The sequence below is a fragment of the Panthera leo genome, chromosome C2 (genome assembly GCF_018350215.1).
Source record: "Panthera leo isolate Ple1 chromosome C2, P.leo_Ple1_pat1.1, whole genome shotgun sequence".
NCBI lineage: Eukaryota > Metazoa > Chordata > Mammalia > Carnivora > Felidae > Panthera > Panthera leo.
This window is the reverse complement of record NC_056687.1, coordinates 74,933,808-74,950,871: the sequence shown is the minus strand read 5'-3', so window position 1 is coordinate 74,950,871 and position 17,064 is coordinate 74,933,808. Positions and strand designations below refer to the sequence as shown.

The window sequence follows — 17,064 nt, the reverse complement described above, 5'->3', positions numbered from 1 at the left end:
GTAAGAGAGGGCAAGTAAGTTCCAGGATACTATTGCCATCTCCTACTTGGGAACAAGAAAACTCTTAAGCAAAGAAAGATCTCTGGAACACCAGCCAGCCATTGGTGGCACCACCAATGCAATGCTGAAGGGCACGTACCGTTGTTCTTAGCAAAACAGTGTCTGCTTCTTGCAAAGGGCATGGGTTGCAATTAGCCCACACTCTCCACTGGGGCTTCCAGTAGAACACCAGCAGAAGAACCCCACACGTCAGCATGGTTGTTATAAGGCATAGGGCTCTGCGTAGATTCTGGGTCCGGTAACCAAACACCTCCTGGAGAGTAAAGAAAACATGACTCTATTTTTCTTTTTTTACATAAACACATCATTTTGTTCCAAGAAACACAAGCTTTAGATGCAGGGGTGTTAGATGGGAGACAGATCTGGTTTCGGCTGGTTGAAACAGATCGATTGTCACAGCTGTCAGCTGATACAATTAAAAAAAAAAAAAGACCCATTTGGCTACCCTGGCATATGGAGCTAAAACAGACGGGCAGACCAAAGAATGGGCAGACTTATTTGGTTCTAGTTTTAAGAGTCACCCCATGATTTGTACCAGATTCACTTTTTTTAGGTATAAAGTTTAAAAATATATTAATGTAAATTTACTGGTGGAAGGTGATACAAATGGTGGGATGATATAAATTAAGAGATTATCTGTGAACATGAAAGATTTTCAAAAGACAGCTTATAGGAATTTACCCTGATGGTAACATGCTGAAAAATTTCTACTTTTAGTAGTAGGGGAGTTGATAATATCATGAAATGAATAAAGACTTTGAGACACGGTTTTAGAAGGAAACAGTCGAAAACAATATATACCTTTATTTCAAACAAATTTCTAATTTCTCTCTTCCACAAAGAACTGTCACAGCATTTGTTTTTAAATTTCAAAAACTTGATTTTTAGTGTACTTGGGAGACCCAGAAGAATGTTGATTATGAATGACATTATTACTATACTATTATTTTAACCTCTGCTGTTTTGTGTGTGTGTTTGTGTGTGTTTCTAAGACTCTGACTTCCATGTCCACATCACAGAGATGTAATGTTAATAAATGGGTTTTTACTGAGTTTCTATAGCATTTTTAATGAGGAAATCTTCTGGAATTTTATGCCAGTTTAGATCATGTTATAATAAATCTCTTGGCTTAATATTTGGAATAGTTATCATCTTCAGTGATCATTTTCATTAATTTTTTCTAGTAAAGAACTCTGGTAAATGAAGATTTTAATAACATTTGTTGAAAGTAATCTTTAAACATGATGGAAAGGTCACAGGTAGCAAAGATGTTTGAGTCACTGCTCTACTGGGTATTAGCTATGTGACCTTAGGTAAATCATATTGTAAGGGTTAAATTGTAGTGTAGGGCTAACAGGAAGCTTGAAAAATAACAGCTTTGTTCTGACACTGAAGGTGAAGGGATAACAGCCTTGCTTTACTCTTGTAAATCACATTTCATACTCTTGTAAATCAGGCTTTACCAATGAAGGAAAACAAAAGCTCAAAGAAAGCATCAGAGGCAAGGTCAAGGAGATCCACTGGTTGCAACTTAGTGGCAGAAAGTTTAAAATAATCACCTCATTTGGCAACTGTTTCTTTTTTTTTTTTTTTAATTTTTTTTTTTTTAACATTTATTTATTTTTGAGACAGAGAGAGACAGAGCATGAACGGGGGAGGGTCAGAGAGAGAGGGAGACACAGAATCCGAAAGGGGCTCCAGGCTCTGAGCAGTCAGCACAGAGCCCGATGCAGGGCTCGAACTCACATACCGCGAGATCGTGACCTGAGCCGAAGTCGGACACTTAACCAACTGAGCCACCCAGGCGCCCCTTGGCAACTGTTTCTAACTCATCTGGGAACTGTTTCTCCGTTCTGTTCCCAGGTAATGATAAAACGATGTGATCGGCTTTAAAAACTCTGTACCCCGGCTGTTCGAGGCCGCATTATTATCAAGAGTGTTGGTCCCGATCAGTTGGCCTTGCCTCTCATTGTAATAGACTTTGTTGTGACTGTCACTGGTGCCCCTAGCATTCTGTTTCAGGTGTCATGTGGATGCAACATTTTGTGCATGGGCCGGAAAAGTTAAAGGTCTGAAACAGGGTTCTTTCCTCGGATTGCTGCACCAACACTTGGGAGAGGTAAGGAATTCTTGGGGCGCACCATTTGAATGACTCAGGAGGGTCTGTCGGATGCACCTATAGACACAGAGTCAGGGATGCTACTGGGACACCGATGGACCCCATTTGATTTGGTTTTTGTCAAGAAAAATCCTATTTTCAGGTGACTGCCACTGCCTACTGGCCTTGAGATCTCAAACTGTGTTGTCTTCGTGTCTTGTTTTCTTCCTGTTGACTGTGCGTCCCTGTCAGTTTTGCCTATCTTTGTCATGGGTCAAAATCAGAGTACCCCCACCCCTCTGAGTCTCATTCTAACTCATTTCTAGGACTATAGGAGAGCTGCCTCAGTTTTCGGCCTCCACGTTAAGAAGCCAGTCCTTTGAACTCTGCGAGGTGGAATGGACCAACTTTCAGGTCGAATCGCCTCCACAGGGGACCTTTGACCTTACTTTGGTATATAATTTTCATGATATTGTCTCTTCTAGGCACGAAGACCACATTCGTGCCTAGAAAGACCTAGAAGACCACATTCGTGCCTCCACTGAGGCATGGAGGACCCTCATTGAAAACCCTCCAGATTGGTTAAAACTTCTTCCCCTTCCCCCTTGCCTCCTTAAAGTACAGGCTTTATCACTCAAAGGCTGCCCATTTGGAGCTCAGAATAAGAATCCTGATGGGACTAGGTGGCCGCCCCCTCTATCACCTGCACCAGAGGAAGAAGAAGAAACCACCCGCCGCCCTATAGTTCTCGCTCAAAGAATACAAGTCAAGATGCTTCAGATCAGTAGGGACACTCCCCTGAGCCCGTCTCACACCCGGTCAGGGACTCCCGGAATTCCACCACCCTCCCACTGCCCTGCCCCTTCTTCCAGGGCCACTCCTGCAGGGTGATGTCCGACCCTTTATGACTTATGTACTCTTCTCCACTAGCGACCTTTATAATCGGAAACTTCAAAACCCCTCATTCTCAGAGAAACCCCAAACATTAATTTCTCTTCTTGAAACTGTATTTGTGACCCATCAGCCAACGTGGGATGACTGCCAGCAGCTCTTGCAGGTTCTCTTCACCACTGAGGAAAGAGATAAGATCCATCATGAGGCCCAGAAATTAGTGATGGGGCCAAACGGGCAACCCACCGAGGATCCCGCTGTACTTGAGGAAGTTTTTCCCTCCTCACATCCTGAAATTGGGACTGAAACACTCCTCACGGTAGGCCATCATTGACCCTATTTCGCCAGACTCTACTGGGAGGTCTCCCAGCGGCCGCCCGCTGGCCCACAAACATGTCTAAGGTAACAGTAGTTCAGGGGGCTGAGGAAAGCCCCTCAGCCTTCTTAGAAAGGCTCATGGAGACGTACCGCACCTTACCCCTATTGACCTTGCCCCACTTGAAAATAGAAGGGCATTAAACCTGGCCTTTGTCTTACGAAGGCCCCAAACATTTGGAAAAAGTTACAAAAATTAGATGGGTTTGAAGGAAAAAATTTATCTGAGTTAGTTGAAATAGCCCAAAAAGTTTTTAACAATAGGGATTCTCAGGAAGAAAGACAAAAAAAATTGACTAGGGTGGTAAGCGGCTGTCCTGGATGCCCGCGGGGAAGAGGACCCAGAACGTCTAAAGAATTCTGGTCTGGGCAAAAGAAGACACAGGGTTAAAGCGCCACTAGGAAAAAAACCAACGTGCATATTGCAAACAAGAGGGACACTGGAAAAAGGATTGCCCCAACTTAGCCCCACGCAAAACTCAGCCACTCCAGGTATCTGTAATGGGAGTTGATTCAGACTGACAGGGCCGCAGCTCGGTAGCCCACTTCTGAGCCGTTGGTTACTGTTAATATAGAGGGCCAACCTAAGACCTTCTTGGTGGACACTGGGGCAACCTTTTCAGTTCTAAAACAAGATCCTGGCCCCACCAGGCAAAGAGCAACCCTGGTGCAAGGAGCAACTGAGTTCCAGACTTGTAAATGGACCACTGAACGACAAGTAGATTTAGGTCATAAAACCGTTACACATTCTTTCCTAATCATGCCTGAATGCCCCTACCCTGGATTACTAGGTAGAGACCTACTACAGTTTGAAATTCACTGAAGGGGGTATGCATATTAAAGTTGGCCAGGATGGCCCAACAACAGTAATGGTGACTGTGCCACTTGGGGAAGAGGGCCTGCTCACTCCGGTGCCTGATAAAAATGTCCATGCAGTTGATCCCCTCCTTAAAAGCCTCTAGGCGGACTTCCCCCAGGTATGGGCCGAGGCCAATCCACCTGGGCTGGCGATTCATCAAGCTCCGATAATAGTGGAACTTAAGGCATCCGCACTTCTGGTAAGACTAAAACAGTATCGCATGTCCCGGGAGGCTAGGCGGGGAATCGTCATTCATATCAAGCGTTTGTGCCACTCTGGCATTTTGATCCCATGCAAGTCGCCATGGAACACTCCGCTTCTCCCTGTCTGGAAGCCTTACTCATCCGATTTCCGGCCAGTTCAGGACGTAACAGCAGTAAACGCCAGGGTAATGGACATTCATTCCACTGTACCCAACCCTTATACTCTCCTTAGTTTGCTTCCCCCTTCTCAGGTGTATTATACAGTTCTGGACTTAAAAGATGCCTTCTTTGCCATCCCGCTTGCCCCACAAAGCCAGCCACTATTTGCATTTGAATAGACTGATCCTGAAGAGGGAAAAGCCAAACAGCTCACTTGGACGCGACACCCCCCAGGGATCTAAAAATTCTCCTACTCTTTTTAATGAGGCCCTGCACCAGGATTTAGAGCCATTTCGAATATCCAACCCCCAGGTAACTCTACTGCCATATGTTGATGATATCTTGTTGGCAGCCCCTTCTCATTTAAAATGCCTGAGAGCCACCAAAGAACTCTTGAGTCTTCTGCAAAAACTGGGGTACCAGGTATCAGCCAGAAAAGCACAGATCTGTCATATTGCAGTGACATATTTAAGTCACAACCTTAAAAAAGGTAAGCACTATCTCGGTGAACAAAGAATTCGGGCTATATTCGATATTCCTCAGCCTAAAACTCGCAAACAAGTTCGCGAGTTCCTGGGGGCAGCAGGCTACTGCAGACTATGGATACCTGGCTTTGCTGAACTGGCAGCCCCTTTGTATGCCACTCTCAAGGGGTCTCCAGAGTCCTTCACATGGGGGGAGACTCAAACTAAAGCCTTCCAAGCCTTATGAGATGCTCTCATGACCCCACCAGCCTTGGCCCTGCCAGATCCCACCAAGCCATTCCATTTGTTTGTAGCCAAAAAAGGGGGGTAGACAAGGGAGTTCTGACTCAGCGCCTGGGACCTTGGCCCCGACCGGTGGCCTATTTATCCAAACGGCTGGACCCAGTTGCTTCCGGGTGCCCCCCATGCATTTAACAAATTGCCGCCACCGCACTCCTAAAGACGCAGACAAACTAACCTTGGGGCAAGCATTGTCTGTCATGGGACCCCGTGAAGTGGAGGCTTTACTGCAGGCTCCCCCAGAGCGATGGCTGTCAAATGCTCGGATTACCCAATATCAAGCATTGCTACTCGACCAGCCCCAAATACGTTTTTGTGCCCCCACAGCCTTAAACCCAGCCACTTTGCTGCCCAAAGGACAATGTCCGCCTCTGCACTCTTGCCCAGAAACCTTGGCGATGATTCATCCCTCCGCTCCGATATTACGGATGTTCCCTTACAAGACCCTGATAGCATGTTTTCAGACGGCAGTAGTTTTGTGTTTCAAGTGCAAAGGCAGGCCGGCGCTGCAGTGACAACAGACCGCGAGACTTATGGCAACAGACCCTTCCCCCGGGAACTTCAGCCCAGGGCGCAGAGCTCATCGTGCTAACAAAAGCCCTAAAACTCAGAAGAAACAAGTCAGTTAATATTTATATGGACAGCCGCTATGCTTTTGCAACCGTGCATGTACACGGATCCATTTATTAAGAGCGCGGTCTCCTCATGGCGGAAGGCAAGGACATCAAAAATAAAGCTGAAATTTTAGATCTTCTAGCAGCCATCTGGGAACCTGCGAAGCTGGCAATCATTCACAGCCCGGGACATCAAAAAGGCGACTCCCTCGAAACAGTCGGAAACCTCCTGGCTGATGCAGCAGCTCAAGAAGCTGCCCTAACTAAAAGTAAAAGTGCCTTGGAGATACCGATCTTGACAGAGCCTTTGCTTCCACTGGAGCCCAGTTACACTCCTAAAGATTTGGAGTGGGTTTCAAGAAAAGGGGGAAGTATGATACTGGGACGAAAGTGGTTTCAGGATCCTGAAGGTAAGATACTCTTACCCACGGCAATCGGGCCGCGCATGGTGTGTCAACTCCACCAAGGGACTCATCTGGGAAAACCAAGATGGTGGAATTAGTGCGGAAAAATTTCAGGGTGCAAGGGCTGGGAAAAGAGATTGAAGAGATGGTTGAAAGGTGTGTAAGTTGCGCCCAAGTAAATCAGGGTGCAAGTAAGAAGGTTTCAGAAGCTAAAAGAGATAGAGGAACTGAACCAGGCTGGTTTTGGGAAGTAGATTTTACTGAAATTAAACCAGGGAAATACGGATATAAATACCTGCTTGTTTTTGTAGACACCTCCGGGTGGGTCAAGGCGTTCCCAGTTAAGAAATTATTAAATGAAATAATTCCTAGATTCGGGCTGCCTCTGAGCATAGGATCGGACAATGGCCCGGCCTTCACAGCGCAGGTGTCCCAGGGTCTAGCCCGGGCATTGGGAGTAAATTGGAAAATTACATTGTACGTATAGACCTCAGAGCCCAGCTCAAGTAGAAAGGATGAATCGGACCCTAAAAGAGACCTTAACCAAATTGTCCCTTGAGACAGGTGAAAATTGGGTTGATGTCCTGCCTTTTGCCCTTTTGCGAGCATGTTGTACTCCATTTGTCAAGGGATTTTCCCCTTATGAAATTTTATTTGGCAGACCTCCACCTATCCTGCCGAAGCTAGGAGACGACGTAATGGAACAATTGGAACAGGACCGTTTGCTGGCTTTGCTCATGGCCCTGCAACATGTACAAAAGGAAATAACCAGGGCCTTGAAAGAAGCCTTTGCTCATCCTCCTGTTCTTCCTCGCCCCTTTCAACCAGGAGACTTAGTCTGGGTCAAGAGGCACAAGCCTAAAACCCTGGAGCTGCACTGGAAAGGACTGCACACCATGATCCTGATATGCCCACGGCCGTGAAGGTAGATGGTGTCCGAACCTGGATTCATCACTCTCAGTTTAAGAAAAACTGCATCAAGGCGGGAACACCCCAGACTGATACGAAACCAGACAACAAAACAGCAATGGAAGGTCCAAAGGCACCCAGAGGATCCTTTAAAGCTAAGACTGATGCGGGCATAATAATTGTCTGGGTTTGTATAATGATAAGTGTGGGGGACTGTATGGAATTGCATCCCCTATCTTTTTGGCCATACCAATGGGAACTCAGGGACACTGTCACGGGGTAGGTGATAGCATCTAATACCTCTTCCACTGTGCCTTGTTTTTTGTTTGATTTCTGTGACTTGGTGGAGGACTCATGGGGGACTTTAATTACTAATTATAAACAGCCAATGGGCTCCACTCCTCCGGTCCCCGAAAACTCCTATGTGGTTACCTATGGATGTGGACACAGGGATCAAGAACAAAAATTGTCTAACCTACCAGGGTTATACAGTTGCCTTGCAAATAGAAAGTTTGAATGTGAAGGAAAAGGCCAATACCATTTTGCAAAACGGGGTTGTGAAACGCTGGCTCCCTGGCTGGCAGGACAGGGCCATGACTGCTTAATCACCCGCCTTAGAACTCCAGATCCCAAATGTAAGACTCAAGGAAAATGTAACCCAACAAAAATATGTTTAAAAAAGGCTTCTAGTTCCAGTAATTTTTCCTCTTCCTGGGACACTAGACACACTTGGGGGGGGGGGGGGCGGTCTCAGAATGTATGCTCCAGGAGTTGACAAGGGCATTTCCTTTACTATACAAAGTGTGAAAAGAAAAACTCCATCCAATCCGGTAGGGCCAAACAAGGACATGATTTTACACCCCCCGCTCTTTCCGACTGTCCCTTCCCAACCTTCCCTACGATCATGTGCCCCCACAAAGTCAGAATTACCAACAACAGGTCATATCCAGAACCCGTTCTCCCATGAGACGCATTGGTTAGATGCAGTAGATTCTATGTATGCTTGGCTACATTCATCTCACACCAAGATTGTACAATATTGTTGGCTGTGTTTAAACCCTAAACTCCCGTATTATGTGAGAGTGGCTACAAATGCCAGCATTGGACAAGACATAGACAAGCATGTCGTAAAATTGCTAAATCCAAGCATGACATTATGCCCTTGGGGTTCACGACCAATTTTAACCCTAGGAGACCTCCAAGGGCAGGGTTGGTGCATAGTGTCCCAAGAATATAATTGGCATACCTCCCTTTACAAAAACTCGTGCAGAAGTGTATATTCTAAGTAGATCAGATACTGATAGCCCCCCAAAATATAGCATACCAAGCCCTTACTGGAGCCTGGTTTGCTTGCTCATCAGGAATTACCTCCTGCATTGCAGCCACATACATTGGGGTTGGCACCCAAGAGATTTGTATCCTAGTTCATATTCTCCCACAAATATACCTATATAGCAAAGAAGCAGGTAGAGAAGAACATTTACTTCTGTTCAAAGGACATTCCAGGGTGAAAAGGGCAGCACCAGTCCTCATTCCACTCCTAGTGGGACTGGGAATTGTGGGATCCACAGCTATTGGAACTGCTGGACTCATTGTGGGGGACCAAAATTTCAAAACTATAAGTGAGCAAGTAGACCGAGACCTAGGCTACTTGGAAATTTCAATTTCTCGGCTGGAACATTAAGTAGACTCTTTAGCCAAGGTTGTATTACAAAACAGAAGAGGACTTGATTTACTCTTCATGAAGGAAGGGGGTCTCTGTGTGGCCCTCGGAGAAACCTGCTGTTTTTATGCCAATTCCGGAGTAATCTGAGACACTCTCGGTTTGGTCAGGGATAATCCTAGGACCAGGGAACATGCCAGGGAGGCCAGCAATAATTGGTATTGGAGTTTATTCTCTTGGCCCCCCTGGCTCATGTCACTGCTCACCGCCATAGCTGGGCCACTGCTATTGTTACTTCTTGGGTTAACCATTGGCCCATGCATAATCAATTGGTTAGTACAGTATGTCAAGAGGAAGGTTGGTGAAATAAAAATTATGATGATTAGGTCCCACGATATCCCCTTAGTTCCTAATGATGAATCAAGGGATTGATTCACTGGCAAGAAAAGGGGGAAATGTAAGGGCTAAATTGTAGTGTAGGGCTAACATGTAGCTTTAAAAATAACAGCTTTGTTCTGACACCGAAGGTCAAGAGAAAACAACCTTGCTTTACTCTTGTAAATCACGTTTCATACTCTTGAAATTCAGGCTTTACCAATGAAAACAAAAACTCAAAGAAAGCATCAGAGGCAAGGTCAAGGAGATCCACTGGTTGCAACTTAGTGGCAGAAAGTTTAAAATAATCACCTCATTTGGCAACTGTTTCTAACTCATCTGGGAACTGTTTTTCTGTTCTGTTCCCAGGTAATGATAAAACGATGTGATCGGCTTTAAAAACTCTGTACCCCGGCTGTTCGAGGCCGCATTCTTATCAAGTGTTGGTCGTGATCGGTTGGCCTTGCCTCTCATTGTAATAAACTTTGTTGTGACTGCCACTGGTGCCCGTAGCATTCTCTTTCAGGAGTCGTGTGGATGCAACAATATCACCTCTAGGAAATCCCAATTGATTCCTAAAAAAAAAAACAGTTAGAAATGCATGCCTTACAGGGTACTAGTGCTCAAATGAGATAATGTCTCCTTAAGTGCTCTGCAAAGTAATTACAATTTTAAGAGTTCCTTTCCAGTGCTTCTCAGTTATTATCATCCACTTGGGAAAAAATGTTCATTAAGTTTAGCAATGCAGCCACTCTATTTTGAGATTATTCATGATAAGATTTTAATGTAACTCTAAAATGTGTTCACTCTGCCTCTAAGCGTATTTCCAGTTGGGTCTCCTTTCTCTTTTCCTATCTTCTTTTTGATTCCATAAACCTGTTCTAGTTTTATTTGTGAATGATAGTTTTATTAGACTCAAATAAAATGTATATGCCAGTTCACATATTATGTCATAAATATGCATTTCACTAAGTTATTCATGTGGACTTATTGCCAAAGTATTCAAAGTAGAAGCAGAATGGTTTGGAACTTTAGGCCAACTCATAGGTTGAAAAAGCCCATCACAAATGCCTTTCCCTTTTTTGATTCACTTACATACTACAATGGCATTGGTAATCATAATTCTGATACCCCTTCAGTTCTTTTCTTTACAACATTTTTTAATTAAAAACAGAATTGACAATGCCAGCAAGATGGCAAAAAAATCACTATGACTACCTACTGCTAAAACCTTAAAATTGGAATAATTCTTTAGAGAAAGCAAGGTGACAAATTATATCAAGATTTTATAAAGATGTTTCTATTTCTGGAATCAGTAATTCCACACTTGGAAATACACCCTAAGGAAATAATACACAAAGTAGAAAGTGATGTGTATAACAATGCTCAGTGCAGTATTATCTGTAATAGGAAAAGTTATTGGAAGAACCAATTAATAGCTAATGGCTCCATAAGATGTGGAACTCAAAACAGTGGGCTATAGTGGCACCATTAAAAACAAAATTTATGAAGTCAATGCAGAAATGTGAGCCATTGTAGCATTAAGTGAAGAAAAAAAGATAAAGAATAGATACAATAGACAGAAAACAGTAACTTTAACCCAACAATATCAGCAATTACATTCAAGATAAATGACATTAATACCGTGATTGAAAACAAAGATCGTCTGAGATAGTAAAAAACCCACTATATGTTATTTACGAGAGACACCTTTAAATACAAAGAAGCAACTAGTTAAAATAAGAAAGAAAGGGAAATATACAATGCAAAGACTAACAAAAAAGAACTAGTATAGCTATGTTAATTTCAGAGAAAATAGACTTTAAAAATAAATAAAAATATTTAATAATTAATTATAAATAAATAATAAATATGAGAGAAAGGAGGACACTTCGTAATCTAAAACAAAAGAATCAATTCATCAAGAAGAAATAACAATTTTAACTTTGGGGGCACTTATAAGCTAAGTTTCAAACTTTGTAAAGCAATAAATAGCACTTAAAGCCACTGTCATCATGGGAGATATTAACACCCCTTTCTCACTAACTAATAAGACCAGTACACCAAAAGAACAAAACAAAACAAAAACAAAAACAAAAAACTCACCACCAAAAGAATACAGGAAGTATGAACAACCCTATTCACCTAATTAACAAATGAAGAAAATTTTAACCCCAAACTGCATACTTCAAATTTTTCTCAGGTACACATGAAATATTTACCTAAATTGACGACGTTCTGGAACATAAAATGTGATGACATTATAATTAAACTAGAAATAACAACAGAATGGTAACTTAAAAATTCCCAAATGATTTGAAATTTTTTTCAAATAGCGTATTTCTAAGTAATAGAGTCAGGTGAAAAATTACAATAGCCATTAAGAAGTATTTTGAACTGAATAAAAATGGAAATTGACAAATAAAAACTTGTGGGATGAACTTAAGACAATGATTAGAGGGAAATATATAATTTTAGATGTGTATGTAAGAAAAGAAAATAAATGTTTGAAATCAATGAAACAAGCTCCCAATCAAGAAGCTGTAGAAAGGAACTGCAAACTAAATCTTAAAAAGTATAAGGAAGGAAATAATAAAGAAAAACAGGAAAAAAAGCAGAAATGAATAAAATAGAAATCAGACTTACAATGGAAAAATCCAATGATGTTGAATTTGTACTTAAAAGTTAACTAAAATTGATAAATTCAGAAATAAATCACAATATTTTTATGGCTCTTAAAGAAAATTAATGTGTAACTAAAAGCTTTCTACAAAGATATCTTCAAGTCCAAATGGCTTGTGAATGCTTTCAAATCTTTAAGGTAGAAGTGATATCAATTTTGCACAAACTCCTTCATAAGTAGAGGAGGTGGAAACGTTCACAACTTGTTTCATGAAGTTAGCATACTCATATACCAAAACCCGATAACGTTTGTTAAAAGAAAGGAAAATTACAGGCTAAGATCTGTAAGAAACATAGATGAAGTAATCACAAAATATCTTATCCAGCTAAATCAGTGATATATATTAAAAGGTAATATGTTGTTACCAAATGGAGTTTGTTCTAGGATTGCAGGAATTTGAAAATCAATCAATGAATTTTGGTATGTTAACATTCAGGAGGAAATTTATAACGTCATAGCAATTGGTATAGAGAAATACTTTCATAAAGTTCAACACTAATGCATGAGAGAGAAAGAAGGAAACAAACAAACAAGGAAACAAAGAAAGAAGCCTCTCGGCAAACTAGGAATAGACAGAAACATCCTTCAGCTAATATCATGCTTAATAATGAAATATTGAATATTCCCCCTATGAAGTTATAAGTAAAAGATTACCAATAATCACCACTAATGTTTAATACAGTTCTGATAGTTTAACAGTGCAATAAGACAAGAAAAAGTAACAACATTTATAACTGAAACATAAGTAACAGTACTATATTATATACTTGATAGTTTCTAAAAAAGTAGATCTTAAATGTTCTCACCACAAGAAATAAATAGTAATTATGTGAAGTGATGGAAGTGTTAACAGACACTTTGATGGTGATCATTTCACAGTATTTAAGTGTACCAATCAACTTGTACACCTTAAATTTACACAATGTTACATGTTACATCGTTACACAATGTTACATGTCAACTAAGAAAAAAAAAGTACAGCTCTCTGTGTGAGTAGATAATATAATTATTAAGAAATCCAAAATAATGTACAAATTATACAAGTTAATAAGTGAATTTGTCAAGGTTGCTGGATACTGGGTCAATATAGAAAAACAACTGTGTTTGTAACAAGCAATTTGAAAATGAAGTTAAATGCCATTTGTAATATCATCAAGCCAAAAAAATCAATATACTTATAATAGTCCTAATCAAGTTAGACAAACCTCTAGACTGAAAACTGCACAATATTGCTGAAAGCACAGATCTAAATAAAAGGAGAGATATATTAAGTTTGAGGGTTAGCCAGGAGCAATCCCATTTATACTCACATCAGACATTTTGTGTGTGTGTGTGTGTGTGTGTGGTAATTGAGGAGCTGATTCTAAAATCGGTATGGAAGTACAAAGGACCTAAAGCAATCAAGACAATTTTCAAAAAGAACAATTGTGGAAGACCTACACTACCAGAAGTGAAGACTTACTACAAATTCCTACTAATTACAAGCCAAAAATGAAAAAAAAAAAAGAGAAACAAAATAGAGAGTCCAGAAAGAGACTCAAAGATATTTCATCGTTTCATTTACAAAACTGAACCATTACAATTCAGTAGGAGAAAGGATGGTTGGCTCAATAGGTAGTTGCTAGAGCAAAATGAACGGTGCTAGAAAAATGAGTTTTCCCCCCATTTTACACCATACACAAATTAATGGTGGCACATGTACTTAAATGTGATAACTAAAACAATAGATCATATGAAAGAAAACATAGAAAAAATATTTCATGAACTTTAAGTAGGAAAATATTTCTTAAACAGGAAATAAAAAAAGATAAAAAAAGATATCTTACTTTAATGAAACTAAAAGCTTCTGTTTATCCAAAGGACTCTGAAGAAGATACTAGCTATCTGTACCTATGTATAAAAAAAGAATCATATTTGGAAATATCACAAATGACTACAAATCAATAAAAAATGTAATGTATACGCAATAAAAAATGAGCAAAAGACTTGAACAGTCATTTTACAAAAGAGGATTTCCAGGATAATATTCCACAAGGTGCTCAATATCATGTCATTAAGAAAATGTAAAATAAAACTACAATAACATATCACAGCCAGAATAGCCAAGGCAATCCTAAAAAAAGAACAAAGTTGGAAGACTTCACCAGATTTGAAGACTTACTCTAAAATGACACAATGATAAAATGACACAACAATGATAAAATGACACAATGACATAGCCACAGTATAGCTAAAGTGGAAAAAACTGATTATACCAAGTGTAGATAAAAATGTGAAGCAATGGTACTCATATACATTGTTTTGGGGAGTGTAAATTGGTACAAACGTTTTGAAAAACTGTGTTGCTAAAGATAGGATCACTCTATGAGCTAGTAACTCCATTCTTAGATTTTTACACAGAGAATTGTATATGTTCGCCAAAAGATTTGCACAAGAATATTTGTATCAGTTTTATTCATAAGGGTCCCAAATTGGAAATAATCTAAAGGTACATCAACAAGAGAAAGATAAATATTGTGTTTTCGTATAACGTAACACTACAAAATAATTTTTTAATGTAACTTTTAATGCGAACAACAATAAATGTGAATTTCACATACGAGTAAATAAAGGATGGTAAATCAAGACACAATTCTATTTATAGGAAATGAGCAAAAATAACTGATAATAGAAGTCATTGAACTGTCTGTTTAAGATTAGTGCACTTTGTTGACACCACTGAATTTATATATGTCAACAAAAAGTAATAAAGGGAGGGTGTTTATTAGACACCCTGTTCCAAGTTGGTGGAAGTTACTTTAATTACTTTAATGGAGTTATATCGAGAAAGAGAAAATAACAGCAAAAAGTCACAGTAACTTTCAGAAATATGTAGCTCCTTGAGCAAAGATGAATAGAAACAGTATTTTTGCTTCCTTGATAAATTGGCCTCATAAACCTTGGTAAATTTCCTATCATGTCTGTTTTCCCAAAGGTTATAAGCTAGATGTGGGACTTGAAGTTTCGGTTGAATCATTCTTTCATCTGGCATTCTTTTTAATCAAATCCTCTCAGTCAGCTTGCCAATGTTTGTGTAATTTGAGTTTATCCTAGTGTATGTCTCCATTTTGACCAATGAATCTCAAGTATAATTTCAGTGTTCTCAATGATTATTCTTCTGAGGCAGTTAAGAGTCACTCAGATGTCTCCAAAGTACTGAACACCCATGGGTAAAATCCACTAAGAAGTGCAGGGTAGAGGAAGGAATATGTGTGCTGTTAAGAGGAAGGTAAGTAGAATCTAGAGGCCTCGTAAATGTAAAGACATTGGGAACAGAGAGAGGAAGGATCGGAACCTCAAACGCACTACATGTAGTTCCTTGCGGTAAAGTGGCTTTTGCCACCTATAAGCTATGTGACCTCAGGACTTACCTTCTCTAAGTCTCAGTTTCCATCTCTGTACGTAGGGGATAACAGCACACACCTGGAAGCATAGTTGTGAAGAGTAATAGAGGTGGAAGGTGTTGAGCACAAAGGAAGCTTTCAATCAGTGTTAACAGGTGATCTGATAATTGGTTCAGCCAAAGGTGGAGAGAGTTTTTGGTTTTGAGTTGTGAGATACTGAAACAAGGTTGGTAATGGGAAGCGGCTGTGTTCCACAGGGTGAGGAACCCGGATCTACCACCTACTAGTGAGTTGAATAGCACAAAGATTGCGCCATCTTCATATAGACTTGATTTCTAGTCTCTGTTGCCAGTAATGTTCCCTCACTTTTTTGTTTCCTACTAGAATTCCATGCTCCCAATACCAGGAGAGGTACCACATTTCTAATGGTCTTTTCCTTGGCCCAAAATACAAAAGGAAGCAGCCTGGATTCGGAGTAACAATGAAATATGCACGTGCCTTTCAACAGAGGTTGCTGCTAAAGGGCACAATTTAGAGCCCTATCCAGGTCTATCAGCAGAGCCTCTGTTCTTTATACCCCACCCCATTGCCTTCTAGAAGCTCTCGCTTCTGCTCCTTGCTCCATCACTTACTAGTTAATATGATCTGGGTAAATGATTTAAGTTCACTAAATTTTTAGATTCCTCATGTGAAACTGGCTGCATGAGAAAACTCAGCTCAAATCATCCCTCTACCACTTAACCCCATATAAGTCGTCGAGCAACCCACTTTATTTCTTCTGATGACTCACTTTCCCCTTCCATAAAGGAAAATATCAGTATCTTCCGGGTTTGTTCCAAGAAACCAATGAGTTAATGCATGCAAAGCATTTAGCAGGGCTCTTGAAACATTTCAAGTATGTAGTATACATTAACGGTTAATATTAGCTTGAGTAATGCACAGGTCAACAAAATTTCAGTAGATTAAAAACGGCTAGTCCCATTGGAGTCATTGTGAAATGATTTGACCATAGGCAATATTCAGAACTAAATGCTATTTGAGAAAACCATTAAGTTGTATTTCTAAAAGTGATTGATCCAATGGCTTAAGTGGAATTTTTGCTTTTCCCACAGAGCACGAATTGTCAAAATTGAAGTCAAACACAGGCCAAAAAGTAAACTGCTCACCTTCGTGATACATGAAACTGGGAAAAGAGCTTTAAGATAAACGCCAAATTGATTGAAAAAAACTAACTAGCTTAGTAACTAATATATAATATATATTATATGAATCATGCATTAGAAATTATATGTACATATGTATTATATATATGCATATATATGTATATATACGAGCATACACACACACACAGTACAATCATCTTCACTCATATAGGAGGAAAACCGTGTAATAGGGGATCCTCCCCCCCACCCCGGGTAATGTGACTTTGCATATGTTACTTAACTGAGCCTCATTTTCTCAGTATAAAATGTATATCTGAGTGGCTAGCTCATGGGGATTAAATGAGAACATACAATATGGAGTTCTAGTGCATAAAAGGCACTTTTAAAATCATTTTCCTTTCTTTTTTAACGTTTTATTTATTTTTGAGACAGAGAGAGACAGAGCATGAACGGGGGAGGGG

At 40.3% G+C, this 17,064-nt stretch overlaps 1 protein-coding gene across 1 annotated transcript in view; it reads right to left on the bottom strand.

Annotated features, from left to right (window-relative positions):
- LOC122229800 (probable cation-transporting ATPase 13A5) overlaps nt 1-17,064 on the bottom strand; it is a 115,233-nt gene that overhangs the window by 91,054 nt on the left and 7,115 nt on the right. The window contains exon 2 of the mRNA XM_042955292.1: nt 140-313. Within this exon, the coding sequence (XP_042811226.1) occupies nt 140-313 (174 nt within the window). The remainder of the gene's footprint in view (nt 1-139; nt 314-17,064) is intronic.